At 38.3% G+C, this 25,937-nt stretch overlaps 1 protein-coding gene across 1 annotated transcript in view; it reads left to right on the top strand.

Annotated features, from left to right (window-relative positions):
• Nucleotides 1–25,937, top strand: part of ar (androgen receptor) — a 40,338-nt gene that overhangs the window by 6,251 nt on the left and 8,150 nt on the right. Inside the window, exons 2-5 of the mRNA XM_005806648.2 lie at nucleotides 1,104–1,255; nucleotides 1,443–1,559; nucleotides 16,363–16,641; nucleotides 22,838–22,982. Coding sequence (XP_005806705.1) covers nucleotides 1,104–1,255; nucleotides 1,443–1,559; nucleotides 16,363–16,641; nucleotides 22,838–22,982 — 693 coding nt within the window. The remainder of the gene's footprint in view (nucleotides 1–1,103; nucleotides 1,256–1,442; nucleotides 1,560–16,362; nucleotides 16,642–22,837; nucleotides 22,983–25,937) is intronic.

Here is a 25,937-nt window from a genome sequence, read left to right as displayed (position 1 = left end):
TCATAAACATCATACTCTGATGCATAAACCAAAAGGAATCTGTGCATGCATTTAGACTTTTAGTCTTCGGAATCAGTGTAACGTGTTTAATGGAGGAAAAGTTCAAAGGGGCTTCATAGAGCTGAGCCACTTTCCTTCCTGAATCGGTCCCAAACTATCCCTGCATGCTTGTAAATCTAGGAACTGTCTCAGATACTCCCTCCTTACTTCAAAGTCAGCATTAAGAGATTCTGCTGGATGCCGGTGGTTTTCTTTCATACGTATACATATAAATATATAATACGTATATATACTGTACATATAAACATTAACAACATTAAGACAACGCCTATGTTTGTGAGAGAATTCCTGCTTTTTTATTAAAAGTTCGAAGCATGTCTGATTAGTCATGGCAGCTTCCTGTTTACAAACAACAAAGCACCATGTGGTTTGCGACATCCTGGATCATCCCACTGCACAGTCTTTAAGCTTTCATCCTCTGACTGGGATGTGCGCGTGGTTAATAAAAAGGCCGATTTACAAGCCTGAGAACTCTTCAAAAACAGCAAAATCTCCCTCTCTACATAATGAGAGCAAATTTATTCCATCCAAATGGTTGCTAAATGACGTCTCCTGCCATTTCCTGCAAATCGGGACGCTTCATCCTTGTCACCTTTAAACCGAACCTTCGTATCTATCTAGTACGTCACCGAGGAAACATTGTGTCTGAGGCTCCTTTGTTATCTCTTCTCTCAAGGCTGCAGCCGGCCCAACTTAACCCACATCTCATCCCACAGCCACAGCATGGGCGCTCCATGCTTTTTCCACACCATGCTCTGCTCAAATCTATATAAGTTGCACCTTGTTTGTGGTTAGACATTGGGAATTATATTAGGTGTTTTGTGGTGCTGAGCTTTAGGCCTAATTTGTCCGCAGTGGGTGATACTTTCACAAGAAAAAAAGGATTCAAACCGAACATGGAGTTTTAACACAAGAGAAGAAAAAGAAAATGATTCCACTTACAATAAAAAAAAATCTGTAAAAGAAGTAAAATCATGTGTTTGCTTGTCTGGAGATCACCATCCGATGTACACACGTTTGTTTCATCTCATGTTTGACTGCAGGTTTGAGGCTGGCAGAGAGCACATGTTCCCCATGGAGTTCTTCTTCCCTCCCCAGAGAACGTGCCTGATTTGCTCAGATGAGGCATCTGGCTGCCATTACGGTGCGCTCACATGTGGCAGCTGCAAGGTTTTCTTTAAAAGAGCTGCAGAAGGTAAATTAGAAGTTCCAACTTGGATTTACAGTTTGGTGCCGGTGCTTGAAAACGCTCCACGTATTTATTGCTTGAGTTTCTTTCTGTTTTTGACAATGGAAGCACTTAGTAGTTAAATGAGATTTTTTTTCATTGGATCATGTTTCACTGGCTCAAATAACCCATGATTTGCCTTTGTATCAAATAGGTAAGCAGAAATACTTGTGTGCAAGCAAAAACGACTGCACCATTGACAAGCTAAGAAGAAAGAACTGCCCCTCTTGTCGACTGAAGAAGTGCTTTGAAGCTGGGATGACTCTTGGAGGTAGGGCAGATTGTTTTAAGATGTCTTTTCATTAATATGATTACATGACCGACTAGTGAATAAGTAGGAATATAGCCTGTATACGTTGCCATGCAAAATTATTCACACCTCTTGGACACATTTCAATACATTCTAGTCACAAACATCTGATGTTTTTGGGGAGGGGACTTTCTTATGATAGAGTAGAGTGTTTCTATGAAATGGAATGAAAGTGATTCATGGTTTTCCCAATATGTCAATAACAAAAATCTCAAAAGGGTGGCGCACATAGTTAAGCCCCCTCGAGAATCAACAGGTTGTAGAACCACGTCTTGCTGCAGTTTGCGCTGCTGGTCTGTTGGGTAAACTCAGTCAGACTGTTTCTGAATATCAATTTCCACAGATTCTTTGCAGTAGATTCCCAGTTGGATTAAGTTTCAACAGTTTGACTTTTGGGCCTACATAACTATTAGGTTTTCAGCTGTGGTCTATAACACATTTAGAGTGTTTCATTACCTAACCCTGCTTCAAATCCTTTTGAATACACTTTGTATGAACATTTATCAACGCATACATTAAGTGTTAAAGTTTACAGAGGTTTACTCAGTAGTGAAAACATACTGTACACACTTCACCTAAGATATACGTCAAACTAATTATGTGCACACACACTTGAATACAGACACACACAGACCTGTATCATCTTGCCAAACTAAAAATCTGTGCTTATCAGGTCACTTGACGCCACTTCATTCACCAACAGCCAATCACTGTTGGATGCCAGCTCTGCTTTACCATTAGAAAGTTTTTATGAAGTGTTCCCAAAATATTTTTCTTGGAAAATGGCTCAAAAGGGATGTCCGAAGTGCACACTCCCCTGTTTAAAATGGCACGTTTCTGTGGTGTAAAAAAATAGGATTTTTAGTAACCATGTAAAACGCCATTTTGCACATGTCTGACATTTATCTTGTACAATTCAAGCGAAACACAAAGAAAATCCCTCATGAAGAAGAATGTAAAAACAGAAAAAAAAGTTGCTGCATCTTGGTTGCAGTTTCACTTTTCAGTTTTCTTTGGTGCACAGCTTGCATTGCTTGGAAGAAAATCAGTGCAACATCAATAAAAGTTTAACTGTTTTTGTCTTGTCAGGATATTCCTGGCATTTACTCATTTGCATCCCTTAGAGTGAGTCATAGTTTGCAGAAAGATCACAGATGATTAAATAAATGTCATTGTACAAAGATGTACTTTAATCAGGATTAAGGTACAGAAAATTGTATCCATACCATCCAACTTGGTAAAGACAGTAATCAATGATTACATAAAATCTAAAACAGTGACATTACAAAAACTGGATGTTTCTCCAAAAATGAACTAAAAGATGAGATAAAAATGATAACTATTCAGGATTTTATGAATTAGTGAAGTGAAATCACTTGAAAACACCTTTAGACAACAGATGTCACTACTATCTGACAGATTTGGAGAACCTTTACGGTGTGGAAGTGAATCAAAAGTTGCTTCAGCCCAATACAAGTTAAAGGACGTGCACAGTCATGCTGTCCGGTTGTTATAGTTTTTTCTTCCTCGAAGCAGATGTATTTGTTTTCCAGTTGAATTGTACTGAATAAATGTCACATCATAATTTGAAAATCTTTTCGAATTATTCCTCATGGTCTCGTGTTCTCTGTCACAAAAGCCTGGCGTTTTACAGGAGAACTATTGTATGTCGGAAATCAGAGGCCGTCCTAGCCTGTTTGGTGCTCTGGGCAAACAACCCCACCGGCCCACATCCCGAAACTTAAACTTTTTGCTATGTTTTTCACATTGAGAGTAAAGTTTTGTTTTTGTTTTTTTAACCAAAAACAACTTTCCAACATATTCACCTGTCTACAGTTACCAAATGGCTGCCTGTCCATGTAGGCAGCCATTTGGACACACTCATTCATTTGAATCCCGTTGTGCTAAGACCCTCCCACGGTCTTAGCACAACGCTCAGTAGGAACACAGCAAATGTCACGGTCGGTCAGTAAGCGTGACGGGGGTTGTCCCATCAGGCTGTCAGTTTTCAAAACCGCACAAAGCAATCCCTCATAAAAGCTCACATGGGGCCAGTGTGACCCGACTGGACCACGCACAGTGTAGAACAGTTGTAGGGTCTAAATTACCCAATCTGTAAAGACCATGAGTCTTAAGAAATGTCTAAGTTTTCTGCTAGTATCATTTGATAAATCTTTGGAACTGATTGAATAATTTTTTGACATAGTTTGTTTCATAGTTTTGGGCTATAGCTGTACATTCGTTGCTACACTGACCCTGCTCTTAATATACCTATTCTAACTCCCTCACCCATCACCAAACACTCTAGCACATACAGTATGTTTCTGCTCTTAAACTCTCCTGATTTGTTTTGATTGTGTTGGTGGCATTAGATTCCACCAACTACTTTATGTTTAGCTGGAAACAAATATTTCTACACACTATATAAAAATGCACAAACTTTTTTTCTCCTCACCATCTGAATATTTCCTGCTTTATGTTAGTAAAGCTCACCAAAATTATTCCAGTTTGCTTTTTTTTTTACATTCAAAAGTTCACATTTGGTAGAATTGCCTTTTAGACTTCAAGGCGTGAGTTGAGGATTTTGGGTATCCCTCTCAAAGACTCAAATTTTGCCTTGCTCACACCAAGATCAGGACATGATGATGGACTCTTAAAACATTGACTTTGTTGTCCTTAACTGACTTTGTGACTAATTTGCTGTGATGCGTAAGGTCATTGTTCCTTTGGAAGACCCATTTGTGCTCAGGTTTTAACTTCTTGGCTGATGTCTTGACCAGTTGTTTCAATATTTCCTTGTAATGTTCTTTTCTGTATTTATGAAATCCACCAAACCCTGCGAAACATAACACATGGTTCTGGCACTCTGTACTTCACAGTTGGGATGGTGAACTCAACCTTGCAAGCGTCCCCCTTTTTAAAGATGGAAATATGAGATCAAAAATAATGGTCATTTTACCCAGGCTCTTCAGTCTTGAGTTTCATCATAACACAGGACCGGCACCATAAGTTATGGCTTTTGTTCCCAAGAGCGTTTGCAAGATATATTCAGCTTTTTATGTTGCTTTTGGAGTGATGGCTTCCTCCTCTTTGAGTGACTTTTCATTCCATGTCAGACCAAGATTTGTGTCACTAATTTTAAACAAGGAGACTATCTTACCAGCTTTCGCCAGTATCTTCTCAAGGTGTTTTGCTTTTGTTCTAGTGACAATACACACACACTTTTTGCACCAAAATACACTCATCCCTGGGGAACAAAACATGCCTTCTTTTCAACAGTTTGATGGCTGGATTATTTGTTTGACAATATGCAATAATTTAAATCTTTCCATCATGCCACACAAGAAAGAAATTTGTTCCCATAAAATAAATCACAGGTTAGCACAAATATTTTTAATTAACATGTTGAAGCTTACAGAGTCAGAAGATAATGACCTGGGATATACCAAGCTGTTTAAAGGCAAACGATTTGTAGTGTATGCAAACTTATGAAGTAAAAGAAAAAGGTTAAAAATTTACTTTCTTTGCATTTTTGCATTTACCAAATAGAAATTAATTGTGATAATTTTAACTGACCAACAACAAATTAATCTTAGGCTGATGAAAAAAGATGATTCTTTTAAATGATGATTTGCTGGGGTTTTTTCTTGCTAGTTAGAGGTTTAAAGGGGGGAATGGCATTATGGAAAATTAACTTTTTTGATATCATGTTGTTATGTTATTCCCTCATCAAAAAGCATACCTATAGTTTAACACTCTAGGTATTTTATGCACAATGACAGAATGCATAATTCTTTCATGCATGCTTGAGAAATCCTTTAATCTTCCATGACAACTGTTTGGGGGTGCCTAAACGCTTGCTTTCATACAGTGTTGTCTATTTTATCAAAGCTCCACCTTGGAGCTGCAGTCTCCAAGCTGAGCTTCCACCTTCTCTCCTTGGCTTCTCCCCTGCGCCTTCCCCACTTAGCTCCTCCAGACTAGTGGCAGCAGCAATTAGCAAACACTTAAAGACCTGAGAATCTTATGAGATTATCATACAAGCTACTTCTCCGCCCAACGTTCTTAAGAACGGTTGGAAATGGCGTAATGGAAAAGCATTGATGTGATCAGACAGAGTAGGACCTACTTAAAGAGACAGAGGCCCAATTTCATTCTGTCAAATTATGAAGTAAAATTTTTTTTCATGTTATGTTTGATATATACAGCATTTTTATAACAAATGAAGATAAGATGGCTAAAAAAAATTGCACTTTGTGTCTAGGAAATACATAATATCGCCCTGATAAATAATCAAAAATGAAACACTAGAATGAATCTACTATCTTCACAATAATAAAAAATAACTTCTAATTGATTTAAATACAAATTTCTAAAAACGAACAAAAAAAAAAACACAGCCATGCTGGGAACCATATAGCTTTAAAGGTTTGGTGAATATAAAGCATGCCCATTTCTCTATTCGTGAAGACACGCAGCTCACGCTAAAAATCTACAGAGTCTTCACCACCTAACCAACTGTGCACACATTATAAATAGAAATTTCTAAAAAGTGCTGTGAGGACTTTATCAGAGGCTGCGCAGTAGTTCCTAAATGAACAAAGACCACTACAGAAAAAGTGAAGTCCTAAAAGTGAAACTATTAGTGGTTTTCCAAGACCAAGTACTTTTTTTCTCTGCACTGCACATCACCACTGGTTCTCTTCAATTGGAGCATCATCACAATAGGGGATGTTACTGATAATCAAGCCCCTGGCTGAGCTGCCATGCAATTTAGACCTCTTCCATTCACTTCTCCTTACTGTGACCCAGACCTGTTCGTCAAATTAGGCTGCAAAGATTGACATGTAGTGGACTAATTTTGGTCTTGTGTTCAATTTTCACTCTCTCCCATTTTCTCATTCTGCTAACGGGGAAAATTGTGCTGAAGGCACAAAGCTGACACGAGACATGTGAATTAAAGCTGCAGACATGTTGGTAATTTCGCCACCAGTCACTGACAAACCCCGCGGAGGGAAAATGTGATCTAATGCTGTGATTGTAGTAAAAAGGCGGCCCTTTTCCAGTTGTGGCTTAAAAGATCCTTTCACTTATGTTCTCATCATGGACGAATAATTGACTTCTAGCATTTTACGGGGAAATATATGGATCTGACATGTGGAAGTGGCAGAAATTAGGCATAATTTTTTGGGCTTTAAATGCTTTGTAGGAAAATGAGTTCTGATTTAATAACTTGGAAGGTTATTAACTTAAAATAAAATCCCAGATCTGTTATGTGGCTTCACTCAGTGAATTCTGCTCTGATTTTAAAATGCGATCATATCAGTGAGAGCTCCGTGCGGTTTTAAAGCTCTGGGTATGTGCAGGGAGAATCTCTGAATAATTTAACATGATGGCCATCAGTTTTAGACTGAAGCAGTAATTTTATCAGAGTCTTGCTGAAGCTTTGAGGAGTTATTTCTAAAAACTTTTGCTTTGAGAATTTTTTATTACACCAACAAACTACAGCAAACCAGCGTGGTCATGTCTGCAGAACTTTAATACCAGCTGAAGTACAAAGGATTTATACTTTTTCAACATGTTCATGTGAACAACAAACTGTCACAAGCGTTAACATGCATTGGGATTCAACCCCATTCACTTCTGAGTAAAATCCAGTGGAACCAATTGCTTTTGGAAGGTCCCTATTTAGTAAATAGATCCACTTGTGTGTAACGGGTCCCTAATAAATACAGCTATTCTGCGAAGCCCTCAGAGGTTTGGCCTTTATAGAAAAGTGGAAAAAAGGAAGTCACTATTGAAAAAAAACCACACAAGTCTAATTTCTTGTTTTTCACAAGCGTTGGTGGAGGTTCACCTTCCAGGAGGACAGGGGAAGGATTGGAAGGGTTTAGATCAAGGGATTTTCATTTGTTAGAATGGTCCATGCAGACAAAGTTCTGACCTAAATCCAATTGGCAATGTGGCAAGATTTAAAGGTGACCTATTATGCTTCCTTCAACAGGTTAAGATAGGTCCATAGGCTATGCAGAATATGTTCATTACATTATTATTTATTTTTTGTTGCATAAACTCATTTTCAGATAATGAGATCTTAGTCTGCTCGGTTCTGCCTCTTTTGAGTTCCTTTCAGGATGACCTGTTGTAGGGCCTGTTGTCACTTTAAGTCCAGTTAAGCTGCTGCTGGCCGCACCTCCCAAACAAAATGTTTGAAAATGGCTGCAAATAGATCTGCAATGAGACAACAGTCATTTGAAACCAAACATGTTTGGATTCTGTACCAAAGACGTACAGAATCCAAAGTATATCTTTGGTTTCTGTGGTTTCTGAATGGCAAGTCAACAACAAAACACTTTTCCAGCAGCCATTGTATAGCACATACAGCGGTAAAACCAGCTGACCAAATAGCAGCTCAGCTAGGGTTACTAAGTAACAACACAGTGTGACTTAACAATTGGGAGGTTTTTGAAACAGCAAATTTTCCAAATACCAAAAACATTAACGCATTGCCAATAAACATTGGGGTGTTTTTTTCAAGCACTTTGACTGTTGTTAGAAGCAGTTGAGACCCAAATGGAAGAAGAAAATTGTGTAAAATGTGAATTTTGCATAATAGGACCCCTTTTAAATCTGATGTTTACATATGGTATCCATCCGGTCTGTCTGGGTGGGCGTTGTTTCAAAAGAAGTAATCGTCTCTAGATGTGCAGTGCTGGTAGAGATCCCAGAATATTTCCACAGTTCTATAAAGTATTAACTCAGCTGAATAAAAACACATTTTCATTTTTATTATCATTATTGTTTAATGTCATTTTTGCTTCAGCTTGACAATTATCTGCAACCTCGTATTGGCTTATAAAATAGTTTTTTTATCTAAGAAAATACATAGAAATTTGTTATTAGAATGGGACAAAGTATGAAGAAGGTTGAAGAAGTGCTATCCTGGAAAACAAAATCTCTTAAGATCTCCACATCAAACTTTAAAACTTACTGGCTGCTGATTCACATCACATTTTCAAGTTATCAAGTAACACAAGGTGACTTTTGCCTCAAAGTTTTCTGTGCAGTGGTTGACAAACTTCACTATCCTGTCAAGATTCTCCAGTCAGGCTGCTGTAAATGTTTTTTATTGTTCAAAAAAAATAAATAAAATGTGTGATGTTAAATAATGAAATAGTTATAAATGTGTTCTTTGCAGCTACTGTACAGGAGTTACTTGCCGTTTTTGGTTTTACTCCAAAATCATGAGATTCTTAGATCTTCTCCAGAAATGGTTACAGGACGGGTGGACGGTGTTTTTATTTTTCAGTGCGTCTGTTTGTGTTTGTTAATTTACAGAGCCCCTAAATCCCAGTCTGGTTTAACTCTGTGGGCCTAACATTTATTAGCTCTTAGCATGCCTTACTGCATGATCGCTGAGAGTGTGGGCTACCTTTTATAGGCCTGGTTTTAGCATTATACTCTGTCTTTTTGATCCCATCTCAGGGTGGACTTTGAAGAGAATGTAGGACTGTTCATTGTGAGGGAAAAAGTGTGTTAGTGTCAATATTTGTTTTTATTTTATTTAGTTTTTTTTAATATCTGTTTTTAATTTGTTGGTTTGAGCACGAGTGCAATTAGAGGGTCTGCTTCCTTGCTCCTGTTCCCAGAGCTCCATGCTCTCTTTTAGAGCGCACACTGCTTTCCAAGACAAAATGCAATGTAGCAACAGCCCTCCGCTTTGTTTTCAAAGCCCTCTTGTAACTGTCCCATTTATTTATTTGTTTCCATTATGCCGTTTAATCCTTGAAGACAACGTACATGCGACACCCCCTGTCATTGTTAAAAGAATGCCACATGGAGACATCTGCACTCAATATAAAAGCAACATGTCAAAGCAATTTACTGTCATCATAGACGGTGTCTTACATTTGAGAAATAACCAAAAGCCGTCCAGCTAAAGGAAGATAAATCAGGAGCAATATTAAAAGACCCTCCCGCTGGAAATGTACAGCAGATGTTGGAGCTGGCAACAAGTTGTTCAACCATCAATGATGCAGGAGGAAAAACTCTGAACTTGACAAGAAGAATCACTTTGTGGCAGTATGAAACTTGGATTGTGGGAGTTTTTTTTTTTCTTCTTTTAAGTGCAACTGTTACTCTCCTATGTGGCTTTTTGACTGAATGAAGTGAGTGGGGTTGCAGTTTGCTAGATAAACATGACAGACGTTAATCTGAAGAAGAAGAAGAAAAAAAACGGAGGCCTTCTGAAAGGAGAAAGGGGGTACGTTGGATTAAACGTCTGCTGGCAGGTCTGGAAAGTTTTTGCTTTGCATTCCTTCAAACTCAAGATAATGTTGCAAAATAAAAATTATGAGGTGGAAAATTATTTATCCTATAAAAGCAAAGTACGTTAATGCATCATTTTGATGTCAGCACAAGGAAGGGCTTTTTCTTCTTAAAATGTAGCAAAGGTGAAGTGAAAGTAAGACATCAGGTAAAGTCTACAGTATGCTCACCTCTTGGTATAAATTGGTGCAAAGAATTAGCAGAATCCGGCCTTCAGGTGGACCTTCAACCAAAGATGGTTCACCAGACAAAATTAACTTTCTCTCCCCTTCCTGTCTTAATCCCGAGATCTAAGTCCTATGGAAAACCTGTGGGGTGAACTAAAGGGAAAAGAATGTCAGACAGGACTCTGGATGATCTAAAGCAGGGGTGTCCAAAGTGTAGTCTGGATGCCATTTGAGGCCCTCGGAAGAATTGTTTTTTGCGGCCTGCAACTGCAAATCATAAATCGGCATGAATTTTGCTTGCGCAGGAGGCAGGTAGAAACTTGAAAAGAATTCTGTCGAAATGTTCAATAAATCCAAGGCTTTCAAATAGATGCATAAAAGTCTTCTTAAAACCTGGCCGAAGAAAGAAAGCCTTTTTAAAAATAAAGAGTGCAAAGAGCGACCTACGCCCTTTCATGTTGCTGACAACGCAGTAAAATTTGTGAAATTAAGTAGTTTCTGCATATTTAGTGAAATCAGAAATGTACTGTTTTGTGCGCTGTGCGTGCTTTTCCCTTGACGATTTTGGCTTGTGTGGCAAAGAGTTTGAACTAAAGAGATTGTGTAAAGGTGAAAGGTCAAAGATCTGTCTCTCTGTCTGCTTCTTATGAACTGCAATCAAAGGAGATTGGGGCGTTAGAACAGTTAAAGAAGAACTTCTTGACATGAATTATCAGATTTTTGTGTGAAATTACCCAACTGCAGTAACATATGAATTTATTTTAAAATATTTTACACAACTTTACCAACATCCATTTTCAATGAGTCGGAAGAACATAATTAAACTGCATTTTCTGCCCATTTTTAGAAGCTAACAATAAGATTATTTTTGTAATTAATTATTATTTTTGCATTTTATACAGCATGTCAAACAGGTTTATAGAGTACATAAACTGCATAGTCACAAAAAGAACAAAGAAAAAAATTCTCAACCCGCAGTTAATAAAGCAAATAGATAGGACTAGTAGCTAAGATTATTAAATAAAATTTTTTAAAAGAGATCTTCTAGTCATGCAACAGCATCAGTAAATTGTAATTATCTTTTTGCACCATTACACTGATCAGTAGGCAATTTGGGGGTTAAATGGCTTGCCCAGGGCCGATCGACATGCAGCAGGAGGAATCTAGAATCAAATCCTCATTTTTTGGATTACAAGACAACTACTCTACACACTCAGCAAGAGTCATCCCAATTAGAGAGGATTATGCTGCATTCAGCAACAACTATTTCCAAGTTACCAAATCATTGATCTGGATCAGTGGTCTCAAACTGCTGTACCCCAGGGCCGGAGTCCGGCAACTTTTATATGTGTCCCTTGCCGTACATGGTTGAGTTAAATGGCAGATCTGCCTCACTAGCACGCAGTCCAGCTCTACAGAGTTCTGCTAATGAGCTGATATTGGAGCCAGGTGTGCAGAAGCAGAGAGACATCTGAAAGTTGCAGGAAACCAGCACTTAAGGACTGTAGTTTGAGACCACCAATCTGGATGGAGCAAACAAAACAACTGGGGCAATTGTGTAAGCTGAAGGTGGGAGACTGATCAGCACATTATTAATAGTTCAATAAGTTAAGTAAATTACTGTCTTGGGGGAAGTAATGTGGTCTGAATCAAATAAATCTTGGCCACCGTTGGAAAAGTTTGGGGGAAATGAAACCCATTAAACTCACACAGAAGTGCCTAACAGTGAAAGTATTAGCATTTTCACACGTACAATCTGGCAAGAACTCAATTTACTGGCACCAACTGGCTGTTTGGCCTTGAGAAAATCCCCTTTGGTAGGGGTAATTAAAACGGTATCCATTAGCTACGGAGCATAGCGGTTGGCATTTGGAGCAATTGAAAAGTGTCATGTGGCGTGATGAAACCTTTTTTCCAGGGCGATGGGCACATCAAAATATGAAGACAGGCGTTTAAAGCGATTCCCACATTGTGTCAAGGGTTAGGACAGCTAACAGGTTGAGGTTTAAGAAAATTATGAGCTTAAAGAACTTGGAAAACCAGGGTTGTTCATCAACAAATTTTTATCATTGATGGTATGTTTTTTTCCCAGGGTGACATTACCAGTTTTCATGGGGGTCAAACTGAGAGAGAATGGTTTTGCAAGCAAGAGGCATCTTTCTCACACAAGTGAAATTTAAGTGAAATATTTTTCTTCTAAGTAAAAAACGCATTCTTACCATAAAGGTGTTGCCATAATGATTCATCATTCAATCCAAGTAGCCTGTAGTTTTTGAAATTTTTTTTCAGTATCTTAAAATTTAAATGACTTCATAATTATCTCCAACTTATCCAATTGTTCCATATTCCCAGCCATGGATTTTGGTGGCAGATCGCAGTTTTATAGGTGATTCAAAGAATAATTTAACTTAGTGGTTCTCAATCATTTCATGCCATGCATCATGATTTTTGACATACTATTAAAAATCTTACAATATGTATTCATCCATACCACTGGCAGCACCATTCTACCGCCTGGTTTTAAAAGCTGATTGATACAATGAGCTGCAAAATCTTAAATTTTAGGTGGTTACAACTCCTATTATTGTTTTCGATCTTAAAATAATTCCCCTGTACAGTTGATTTTGTAACATTCAATCAAGAGTGCCCAGTCTGGGTGATTCTCAAAAAAGTGAAAATGATACACTATGGTGTTCATTTTTAGACTTACCACAGTACAACTTTTGGTTACTTGTCAGCTTCATTAGCTTATTCTTTTTTTAAAAAAAAAAACAGTATGGCATATAGTTCAGCAATCAGGAGATATGAAAAGTGCATAATATTTTGCAGTCACAGCAAACCAAGGGATATGTAGGTTTCGTCGCTGGTCTTTTTCTGCTGGCTAGTCACTTGCTTACATCAAAGTATGAAGCCGAGGCTATTTTGTTGGTCATTTTGTTGCTGATTCTTTTGTCTACCAAAATGTTTTAAAAATGGTGGGGAGTTGGGGACATGCTTTAGTTTTTGTCTCTGAGTGTTGTTAGCCACACAGATGAACTGGTCATTCTGTAAAACACTAAAGGGGTAACTGAAGAGCTCCTTTCTTTCTGACTTCAGGATAATAGTCGTCAGCATGTCAAGCATTAAACACTCATCTTTCTATCCTGGGCTCCAAATAAAAGTATACATTTATTTCACCAGAGGATGTCGTATGCCTACAGCAACTGAATAGCACTTTATGAGGCAGGGTTCATTTGTAGAAGAAATATCGAGGTTGCTTTAACGTCTCAAGATATCGCGCCACGAGATCCTATGTGGTAAAAGGGGATCTGAGTATTACTTCTGACCTCTCCTGCTCCTCATTTATCCTCTCTACCAGACTTTCAGGCTCACTACTGTACGCAGGAAGCCAATTTTTATTGCCAAAATAATACGATAATGATGTCTAGAACTTGGACACCAAAGCAAGAGTTAAGGTCACACAGAGGCATTTCAGTAGATGGACGTGGCAGTTAAACTTATGGTGTGTTTTTTTTGTTTTGTTTTCTTTTTTTTTTCTTGTGCAGTCAATCATTCTAAAAAAAAAAAAAGTACTGATATGATGAAGATGTTGATTATAATCATCATGAGACTGGTAAAGGGACAGAAAATTTGCAGCCACCGAGGAGAAAATTGGAGATAAATCTTACATGTGGTATTTGATTTTGCAGCAAATTGAGCTTGTAATGGATCACTCTGCAGTTCCCTCACTGGGCATTTAAGCTGTCCACAATGAATCTGACTCCAGAGCTAGGTTTTCTTTTCCGTTTAGAGACCACCTTGTAAGTCTGACAGCCGATAACATCTGGTATCTGTAATTTAACTTTTGCACTGAATTTGCATTAAAGAAAAAAGACAGCTCTTTGCTTTAACCAGTCCCTCCTGTATCCCTGTGTGTGTTTATATTGGCTTCATCTCAACTATGGAGCAATGAAGGTTAGTTCAACCCAACCGATTCACACTGCGCTCTGCAAAGATCATAAACCTGTCTGTCAAAACTGAGGAAAGAAAAGCCGAGAGATTTTAATTAACTGTTTGCACCTGAAATGTTTGTTACTGGATCAGAGATAAGAAATGGAAATCCTAAATAATCTGCAATTTTTCTTCAAAAAGATTTAAGTCGTGTCTAACCCTCACAGTTCAATATTTATCAAAGTGAACAACTGAGCCAGGCTACAGTTTTATAATGAGACATTTCTCACATTGCCTGCCAGAGGAATTGCATGACAATTAAAGGTTATTTTTTACTCTCATTCACCAAATTTGCTTTATAACAAAGAAGCAATTTGCTGCTTCTTATGTAAAATGTCTATTATTATCTGTGTTCTTAATAGTTCAACAGATTTATTGTCTTTGAATTTGATCAGTGGGTTTCGAACTTTTTCTCCATGCTAGTTGGACTGCAAAATAGCCAAACAACAGAAGCACTTGTTCTTTATTTTCCCCTGGGACTTGATAACAATTTGTATTTTCCTGTAATTCTCGTTCATTCGGAAAAAAAAAAAAAAAAAAAAAAAAACCCGAAAGAAAGACATTAAAGCAAGACAGATGCTGAATATGTCCGCAGTTGTAACTTTTGGAAACAAAACTGTCACAGAGTGCATGAAGTGAGTGATTGTAAGTTGTGAAAACTTTGTTGTAAAATAGCGCTGGCAGATGCTTAGCATCGTATTCTGCTCCGTTCGTATTGCTCATATCACGAGGCCGTCTGCTTTATCCAAATAAAAATTGCTCTCCAATTTGGTTCTTAAGTACTGGATGTCATTTGGAGCAGCTGCTGCCGGATGTTCTAAATTCTTTTTGGAGAGAATTTGATCCTTCATTATCACTCCATATAGAAAACACGGAGATGTATTTTAAACAAGCAAGAGTTGCTTTGTTTTCTAAACCCTGGATACGTTTACTCCAAGGTACAAAGAAACAAAAATGTGAACCTGAAGTGCTCTAAGTTGCGTTGATAAAGCATGCTGTTCACAAATATAATTTATCCCTCTCTTTGTTAGTGCGGATGGACATGATGATGCTGGCTCTTCCAACAGATGAGTCTCATCTGTTCAGGGAGGTTTCTATCCAATGAAATATGATTCATTACTTGAAAACATATTACTGGGCCCGGACTGCAGATTGTTAAAGAAAATTGATTGTTCTTTTTTAAAAAAAAATAAACCCCACTTATTGGGAACATAGTTTGTCACGATTAAAAGAACATAGGACCAAAACCCAGATGTGCAGGAGGCAGGATATGGATGCAAACTGTGATTTAATATCAGATATTAATATCAAAACATCTCAAAACGAACCCAAACCCAACAAACAAAGGCCAAGCAAACAAGCTAGCGGAACAAATAACCTGATGCCGGTACAGAAGCAGCATGTACAGTAGGTACAAATGTTGGTTGTATGATTTGCAAATGGAGTTAAAACTGTACACAAAGCAGCTCAAGCTGCCAGATCATCAACATCCATTTTTTTTGTCTTGCCTTGAATTTTCAGTTGGATTTCTGCCAAGCAGATTATAGACTTTGAAGTTTATTTGCTGGAAGACAGAAAGAAGTGTTCCCTGTAATTTCTACCAACGAATTGCTCTATGGACCGTAATGGCTAGCATACTGATGAAACACTCCGCCTTGTTGTGCCGCAGGTTAACTTCCTGAAGTTGTGCCAACTGATTATTGCCCTTGCAACTCCTGCAGAGTTAACTAACCACTTGGCTGCTTTTGTGATTTTAACTCCTTGATTTGATTAATGCTTTAAATCATGCCTTTTCAAATGAACAGTGAGAACTGTTGCTGTACGACTGTCTCAGTATCTCTGCAGCACATGGAATGCCACAGTAATATATCTTGTATGATAACATCAGTTGTTGGCGAGCACGACTACTTCTCATTTGGTTTTGCCAAACAAACCCAACAAACCACTGAGGCTTTTGCCAAACAACTAGATTTATATTGAAAATAAATTACAAATCTTCACAAACCAAAACTAATGTCTCATTCTGACCATAATTTGTAAATTGAGCTAATTATGATGCTGCCGAGTTCAGATTTCTCTCAATGGCGCCCATGTTTCTTCTCATGCTCAGCTAATATATTTATAGTTCAGACTAGAAGCCATATATGAAAACAGGTGGTGAGAAGAGCAAGTAACAACACCAATAGACACCTAGAGCAATAAAAAATAGGATATGGCATTAAAGAAATAAAATAAAACAACCCATGAGAAACTATTGACTATTCTTTTTCTACTTGTAGCTCGCAAACTGAAGAAGATTGGACAACAGAAGAACCCAGAAGAAGAACATCCTGGACAGGAAGCGCCAGAAGTACCCCACAACATGTCTCCTAAGTCAGGTCCAAGCTTGAACTCCCAGATGGTCTTCCTGAACATCCTTGAGTCCATCGAGCCTGAGGTGGTGAATGCTGGACATGATTGTGGCCAACCAGACTCAGCTGCTGGCCTGCTGACCAGCCTCAATGAGCTGGGAGAGAGACAACTGGTCAAAGTGGTCAAATGGGCTAAAGGCTTACCAGGTAGGACACCAGAACAAACACACAGACATCACAGATTGATTAGAAACAGGATTAAGAGCGCATTCACATCAACCCCGTTTAGCTCGGTTTAATCAAACTCTGGTTTGTCTGTCTACAAACTCTGGTTCATTTGGGGTGGTATGAATTCACAAATTCTAGTGCGGCCCCCCAAAAAAATAAAACGCAAACTCTGGTCCACCTAAAAACCTGGGTCTCATTCGATTGAAGTGAACTCTGAATGCAAGTGGACTAGAAGCCGCTCCAAAAGCAGGAAGCAGACTATGGTATGTGCAAGTCTAGCTCTACAGGGAAAAATGGGTTGTGGTCTTTCACCAGGGACAAAAGAAAAACCCTACAACTGCTCAAATCTGACACTACTCCATTTAGGTTTACATTTTGTGAAGGAGGAAGCTGCTCTGGTCTTTGGAGGTTTTCGTGTCATTTCCTTATGTGGTTCTTTGCGCAGCGCCACCACAGGCGAGGAGGTGAACAGGTTTTTTAATTTGTTTAGATTGAGACGGTGCAGAGTGGAAGTGAACCACGCCAGCTGAAAATATAACAAATGTTGCAACGTTCATCCCAATCTAACAAAGTCTACCCGACCATCAGGTGTGAAAACACTAAGAATGCTTCATGGTCTCTTTAACCTTAAAAACCATTTAAATTTACTTTGATCATGGCAAATTTGGAAGAGGTTAATTTGTAAAAGACAAAAAACACAGTTTCCATCCACAGGTTGATACGGAATATAAAACACATATGAAAATATTAAAACTCAATCTTAGAAAACCAAAACACAGCCAAGACAAAGTAACAGTTCAAATAGATTTATTCGAATAGTTTATTTAGTGTTGCTTAGATCTGTTTACGGTGGATGGTCTGGAAAACGGAAACAGATTTGAGTGATGTGATTGGAAGAGGACCAGGAAGCAAACAAAAAAAATAATAAAAAAAATTCAGATTTACCAGCAATTTGGGATCCACGACCTCCAGAAATCCAGCTTCTGCAGGACTGGAAGATTTGTGAGTGGTTTGGCCTTGCGAGCCTCCGAAATGTTTGTTGGAAAGACAGCATCCACAATTTAAAAAAGATGTCATCCATAAAGATGTCGGAGGTTCTCAGACGGACAGGGGGGAAAAAACAATACAGAATGTGATTGGCTTGAAGCAGGGTCATGGTCAGGTCAGACAGCTACAGAGGTTTTTTAAAAAAAAACTTCACTCACAAACTTGTACTGACTAGACAAACACACAGGCAGGTTATTGATCTTATAAACTTGACCACAGTTCATGAAACAAACCTAGAAGGCTGTGAAAGAGGATTAATCTCACAGCAAGTTGATGAAGAACAGGTGTTTAAATAGGAAGCAGCGCAGGCGATGACAATGAGCAATCAGCAGGAGTGGGAAGGAGAGTAAGTAGTAAGCAGCATGGATCATGGCAGAAAACAGAGCAAGCACGCCAAAAACATAAAATCACACGAGTGTAAAGGTATCAAGAGGCTGCTGCACTCTTAGATTCCAGGAAAAAGTTGTCTTTTACCTGCTGCTTTTCTGGCTATTTTAGCACATCACTACTGCAATTGGATCTCATCAGCTTTTCTCAAATGTTCAGTCTTTTCTTATATGTTTGATTTGGGCTCTGCACCTCCACAATCAGGTGCAGCTGTGAGCAAACCCCAACAGTATTTTTCATCATTAATCAGCGGAATGACGGTGTCCAGATAAAGGGTTTTCAATACGAAGAGCTATGCACTGCAGAGTCCACCATCATGTGCAAAAACGTTACCCTGTCCAGAGAGGCAGGGGCATTATATACAGCCTTCGCTGCTAGTCTTGTGCGCTCCCAGTGATCAACGCGAACTAAATTCACCGAGGTTGCAAATCCTGAAATAAGTTTTCATGAGTCATGATGCAATTAGTGTAAAATTACTCTTGGACTTTTTCCCCCTTCTCCTCTTTGTCTTCATTCCTCTTCACTAATTACACTGATAAGACTCTGGCAGTGTGACCAGTTTTAATACAGTTTGCATTAAAACTGCAACCTGGAAAAACCCAGAAGTACCTGCACTCTTGCACACTTTGGTGGCGTGTGTGCTTCTCCCCATGTGTCACGTGTGTCGAACTTCAGTCCTCGAGGGCTGCTGTCTTGACATTTTTAGATCAGTCTTTGCTACAAAACACCTCAAATAATGAGGTCGATATAAGAGCTCTGAAGAACTTGGCCTGGTCCCAGTACTCACACTGCACCCTATGGCTCTCTATGAAGTATGTCCTCCCTCCAAGTGTACATAAGGGTTCGAGTGCTCAGATTACAAGTGTGCAAAAATGGTCAAATTGGGACAGTGGGGTTATGTCATCAACTGACGCCTCTGCGTCTTAACTGCGACATTCAAAATGGCGGGTGTGGTCGCTGATTTGGCATTTGTACTGCTAAAAATGATGCTACCATAAGTTAGATTTTAAAAGTACAATATAGGTATTTTTGCTTTCCAAAGTTAATGCAGGAAATATTTGGCTGTTCCAATGTATTGAATATGGAGTAAAATTCAATAGTATTCACACAGCAGAGTCAAATGAAAATTATTTCAATATGAAAACTGTCTAACGCAGCTTGTTTGATGAACATTGCCATAATTCAAAATATCACATGCTGTGATGAATTGTGGGTAATACACTTCCCCGAAGTCCACCTGGATGCTTAGCCGAAGTGTCCGAAGGGGGCGGGGCTAAAGATCGCTCCGGAAATCGGGACACAATACACACTCGAACCTTTCAGCAGGAATGAGTCTCTGAAGGACACGAGGGTGGAAGTATTGGGACGGGGCCCTCGACTGCCTGCTAAGGAGCCAATTCAGCTCTTTGTGCCATTCAAGTGTGTTGAGCCAGTGGCTCATCTTACAGATGCAGGTCGGCGTCTTCGAAGCCCATATAGTCTTATAGCGTCTTTATTCCACTGAAAACCCAGACCCAGTAATTGACCTTTGTCTTCCTCCTTCTCTTTGTCCTCTTCCCTCCTTCTACATATATTCCCAAACCTTCTCGCTGATTGCACAAAAACCCATTTTGTATTCAAACTGGAACCTGAAAAACTCACATCTACCTGCTGTTTAACAGGCTTTGCACAATTTAGTGCTGCGCACTCAGCCAATACCATTCTCTATTTGCTAGGTGACTGATCACGGTCCAATGTTTAGTAGCATTATGTTGTGGATTTTTATTTTTTTGTTGTTGTTTTTTTCCCTACTGCTGCTTCGTGAGATCCTTGTGGTTGCAGCCAAAGCAGTGACTAAGCACAATGCTTTGAGCATTGTGGTGCCCCATGCAAAGTATACATGGGGCACCACAGATTTGCTGCCACAATGCTCCACCATGTAGCATACAGGACCCATATATCCTGCCACCACAATAATAAACCTCAATGACCACCTTACAGAAGTTTTGTGCATGCTTTAGACAGTAGGGAAACCCTTTTCGTTGTGCAGGCATACACTGGTAACAGAGAACATACTGAGCTCTCCATGCCACAAAAAATACCTCTCTAGGTCCTTGTAAAAACCAAACCACCAAACTAAAATATCATGTAGTTTTGCCATTTATTTAATAGTGCAACATGTGAAACATTTGTGCTGAAATGTGTAAACGCAACAACAGCCTTATAGATTCTACTCGCTTGTGTATTTTTTACAGGAAGCCAAATGTTTGCAGCAATGTGTAGTTCAGGAATAATCACCATTTTTATTACTTTTAACGATGTTTTTTGTTTTGTTCCCATGTTTCCTATTTACCTCCTTCTGGAACAACGATCTTACATTTTACAGCGTTTTCTCCTCTGTGTGGCATGTTTATGTTTTTAATTGCGTGCCCTTCCCAGTAAACCCCACAGGGTGCCAACTAAATGAGTTATGTTAAAGCTAGCTTTACTATTGTGGTGCAACTGGCTCATGCTATCCATATTCAACATATTATTTATTGTTATGTTGTTTTGCTACAAACTGTGAATTTATCATATCATGCCAGCAACAGTGAGAATGAACAGTTTTTCAGCTAAGAGTGACTCAGTAACACTTTAACTAACATTTGTTGAAGGCATGTATTGTATTAATGTAGTATTGAATTATGAACAGTGTTAACAGAATTTCTGCTTGATTTGGATCAGACATACTCATCACTGAATGCCAGACAGCAGACAAAGTTCAGTTATTTTAAAGTTTGTCAAATACATATTGAAAGAATTTACACAGGGAAACCTTCATATGTCACTTATTGATGAAATTTATTCATTTCACCAGAGTTTTGCTTTCCACCAGGCTCTATGCCTTTGTGCCGGACATCTGCTAGCATGCAGACGTCGGGTGGTAGGAGTGTTTGTCACAGAACTCAACTGCTTTGTTAGGTTGCAGTCATAGTCACGAGGTCAAATGGAGTGAATCAAATCAAAGCATTAAGACGAACAAGCCCAAACTACTGGACCGATCCGCAGAGCGGAGTGACACAGGCCGCCTTTGTCAATGCTTGACCTGCCATGATATGAAAGTTGTTGACTTTGCGGGAGTATTGCTTACATTTTATCAAATTGCAACCACTAATATTAATGTATTCTATCAAATTTTTATGTGATAGACCCACATAAAGTGGTGTATAGTTGGGAAGTGGAAGGAAAATTGCTTTCAGAAGTCTATGCAAATAAAAATTTGTATGCCATTCGTGGTTTCAACCTCCCTTTGTCAACAAAGCATTTTATTTAGACTTATCAGGAGGCTGGGAAATAAATCCATATTTATGCCCTACTTTGTGCTAGCCTAACACATAAAATCCCAATAAAATAGATGGAAATGTGTTTTTAAAACATGCCAATATGAGAAAAATTTCAAGAAGCATGAATGCTTTTGCAAAGCACCGTAACAATGACCTGTATGAGGCTCCGGAGTGGTGGGTGGGTGATTCTTGGCCAGACGTGTAGTTGCTCCTTTGAGTTTACAAGTATTATAAAGATTTCCTTAGCCTCTCAGTATCCTGTGAGATGAAGCTGGTATGTGAGGGCTTCCAATTTTCCCTTTTTCTCCTTTTTCCTTCCTTTTCCCCCCCACTCTTCTCCTTTTCTTCTCCCAGTCTTGTGTTCGTCCAAAACCGTCTCCATTTGTTGGAGGCAATGGGCGAGCAATCCAAGCAAACTTGCCCAGATTTCATAGCTAATTTATGCAGAAGACATGACACTAACGTACTAAAATCTGAGACAAATGATGGTAACATTTTCATCAGCCAAAGTATTAAGATGCCATGCAACCTGTTGATGCCAAGAGATACAAATGAAGTCGTTTAAATCTTACAGACTTAAAATGCAACCCAGGAGGAGTTTTTATTTTTCCCTCTATTTTTGCAGTGTTTAGGAAATTAATAAGTTGTTAAGTAATCAGTTAAAATAGTCTTAAAGGTGTAACTGGGTTTGAATTTATTTGACAGGTAGTTGGCATAAAAATAAGATTTAAAGCTGCAGTTTGTAACTTTTATTAATTTTTTTTCAACAGTTGTTGAAACTGTTTCTGTCTTAACATTATGTTATGAAAAACATCTGTGAAAAAATTTAGTTTATCTGCTTTCTGCCAGTCCTCCCAGTGCTAACTAGAAATAACCAATCAGAGTCAGGAGGAGGATCTTAGCGCTGTCAATCACAATCTGGTGTGCTGCGACTCGTCCCCATTATTACTTCCCGCTTTGAGCTCTGTTACGCTGCAGCTAACAAAGCCTGTCAGGAATGCTAGGCTAGTTAGCATGCCCACCGATGATGGCAGATAAACAGTTTTCCTGTTAGGATAAGTTGTTCCTCCGCCATTAGCACATTTAGCAGCGAATACACGAGGTTAATTAACAGCGTTAAGACCCTCCTCCTGGCTCTGATTGGTTGTTTTTGGTAGGGAGCGGCAACAGTAACTCAGGGAGGAGGTGGAGGAGATGTATCTTTTTACAGACTATCTGTCTCATAAACTGTAACAACATAGTGACAGCTTTAACAAATAGTTGAAAATATTCTGTATAAAAGTTACACATTACATCTTTAACAATATTTTATTGCAACCAATTATGATTTAGAATTTTTCTTCAAAATTCGGTGTGTTGACCACGAATGGATTGCAATAATTTGAGCAGTGTTCTTCTAATGATCAGGAACAATTATGATTTGTAATATTCATCTTTAGGTTTCAGAAATCTCCACGTGGACGACCAGATGACTGTCATCCAGCAGTCCTGGATGGGGGTGATGGTGTTCGCCCTGGTATGGAGGTCCTACAAGAACGTCAACGGCAGAATGCTTTACTTTGCACCGGACCTCGTCTTTAACGAGTACGTATCACTCTGAATATCTCAGTTCTTCCCTTGGAAAGGTTCGTTGTGTTTAGTGATCGCTCACATTGGTCGAGCTGTTATTCTCATCCTCCCTGATCTCTTTCTGTAAATTGATTTTTCTGCTCGCATACAAACACAAAAGCTTCCAGGTGTTGACAGCGTAAAGCAGGAGGGTTTTTTCCCCTCTTACAATCATGTGGAACCAATTTGCCTTTTCTTTGTGTTCTTTTGTTGCTGAGAAATTAAAGTCAGGAACATTTTTCAGTAGTAAGACTCATGGCTTTGTGCTGAATCAGATTGAACTATCTCAAGAAAAAAGTGCTGAGGTGAGTTTGGTGTGTTGCTCCATTATAGCACACAACTGGAAGTATAGTCATTAATTTAACTGTATATTCACATTGCCTTGCAAAAGTAGTCATAATTGTACTTTTCAACATTTACTCACATTCTGAACACAACTTCAGTGTATTTTAGAGGGACTTTTGCAATAGACTAACACAAAGTAGCACATAGTAGTGAACTGGAAAAAATCTAACACATGGGTTTCACATTTTTGTACTAATAAAATCTGAAAAGTGTGTAATAATGGGGAATACCTCCCCATTATTATGGGGAGGTATTCCACCTCCCCATAATAATGTGTTTTTCTTCTTGCTGAGATTTCAGCTGAAGATCTTCTGTTTTTTTTTAGTAGTTTTGCACATCCGACAAATTGAATTATTGCAAAATAGCTTGCAAAGTAGACGGCAACAGGATTATATGAAGAACTGTCATGGGGGTTCTTGGGAAGCCAATGTGCAGACAAACATTGAAGTGTGGAATTAGCATGATTTATTTTATAAAAACATAAGTCTTCGTAAAAAAGAAAATCCAAATACTCAAGAAGTGCTACACTATAAAAACAAACATAACGAACATAAAAACACAAAGAAATGAACAATAATAGCAGAAGTGGAGCTAGTGAGAATTGACAATAAAAATAAAACCAAAACACTGATACAAGAACAAGACAAGAATAGTCCAAAGAGAAACAAATAAATAATAAACTGAAGAATAAACTATGAAACTAGACATGAACCAGGATGACAAAACCCATGAGCAAGGAGTAAAAAAAACAAAAAAAAAACTTGCAGAATATGAAACGACTTAAACTAGAATAAACCTACACCAACAGGAACAACCTAGAGAAATTATTCAGGAAGGGTAACACCAGAATAACTTGTAAAAACAGACTTACCAGAAAGAAGGAATAATGCAAAACTACAAACCTAAAATAACCCATAACAAAAACTACAAACCAAAACACAAACACACAAAAATCATGACAAGAACATCTTTAAGCAGCACTTTGAGTGTCACCACAGATTCTCACAGTGGGGATGCTACATTCAAAAATTTGTGAAATGTTGAAATGTCCATTCATTTACCTTGTGTGAAATCATCACTACTGATCAGTACGTTTGTAATCTATGCTAAAATATAAGGTGTCTACAAGTTGACAAAATGGAAAACAGAAGATCAAGGGATATTTTGCTTTTTAAGAAACTGATAATACGTATTTTACTGTGGAGCCACAAATGTTTGTTATTAACTACATTCTAGCATGAAGAAAGCTTGAAAATGCCTCAATGTGTCCTACTGACAATATTCAATCAGCCAAACAGCAGGAAATGTGAGAATTTATTGGGAGCTTCAGTACAAAATATAGTTTTACATTGATTATAATTTACATAACAAAAGACAAAGCATTGGCCGTTATTATTTTATGCTGCACTAAATCCAAACCTAAACAGCGAATAATAGATTAAGATGTTCATTAGCGTGTTAGACAGTTGGCTATTGGTCTGGACCTTAATGAGCTGTCATTGACAAACTGTGACAAACCTTAATGAACCCAGAGGGCACTGCACACGGGTCCAGAAATCCTCTCTCAGTATGCGAGAGACTGATAAGGTCACGCAGAAGACGGTTACTAACGACGTCAGCTGCTTAAGGTGATTCCACAAGCTTTTCAATTATGAGTTTTTATTTTTTTCAAACTCTCTGCTTCTGCATTTCAGCTCGGGTTCTGTTTAATTTTTGAATGCAAGGTGCCAGATTTTCTTTTTTCAGTATGGATTTGTATTTATGAGTGAGACGCTGTAACATCTGAAAGATAACAGGAAAAAGACACAGAAGATTCTGAGTTAGATTATAATCTACCGTAGTTTGAGATGAACACTCTTAAAAAAGTACAAAAAATTAAAAAAAATAGGAATCGTGATGAATTTGTTCTCTTCAGTTCAATTGAAAACAAATTTTGATTTAGTAGCAACATTCAGTCACAGCTAAGATGAAATATAGTTAATCTGATGATCCACAAATAATGTCCAACTATATAGAATCTTCTTCACATTTTCATATTTACCTCTTTTAGTTTTTTTCAGATGGATTATAAAGAGATCAGGAGAAAAGTACACACATCGGTTTTCTTCTGCATATCCAACTTCCTCCATATCTTCTTTCTTTCAAAAGAAAAAGAAGAAAAAAACATCCAGGTCTGGCTAAAACTTTGCTGACAAATAAATTCTGGTCTTTAAGAACTCTGTGCCTCAATTCTTAACAAAAACAAAACTGAAAATGACCAAAATAGCATCATACCTACCATGAAACACGATAGTGGCAGCATCTTTATGTTGGGTTACTTTTTCTTCAAAATGGAAATTTTGTTGTTGAAATTGATCAACGGTTCAGTTTCAAATGTTTTGACTCAAAACCTTTAGTAGTTTGTTAAATAACTAAAGATGAAGAGAATTTTTTTTAAAGTATCTGTCAAAATCACATAAGAATGAATTAATCCATCCATCCATTTTCTAACACCCTTGTCCCTAGTCGGGTCAGGAGGTGCTGGTGCCTCCAGCTAACGTTCCGGGTGAGAGGCGGGGTCACCCTGGACAGGTCACGATTCTGTCG

Source organism: Xiphophorus maculatus, chromosome 11 (genome assembly GCF_002775205.1).
Source record: "Xiphophorus maculatus strain JP 163 A chromosome 11, X_maculatus-5.0-male, whole genome shotgun sequence".
NCBI classification, from domain to species: Eukaryota; Metazoa; Chordata; class Actinopteri; order Cyprinodontiformes; family Poeciliidae; genus Xiphophorus; species Xiphophorus maculatus.
Note: the sequence above shows the minus strand (reverse complement) of the source record. Positions and strands in the feature narration are given on the sequence as shown.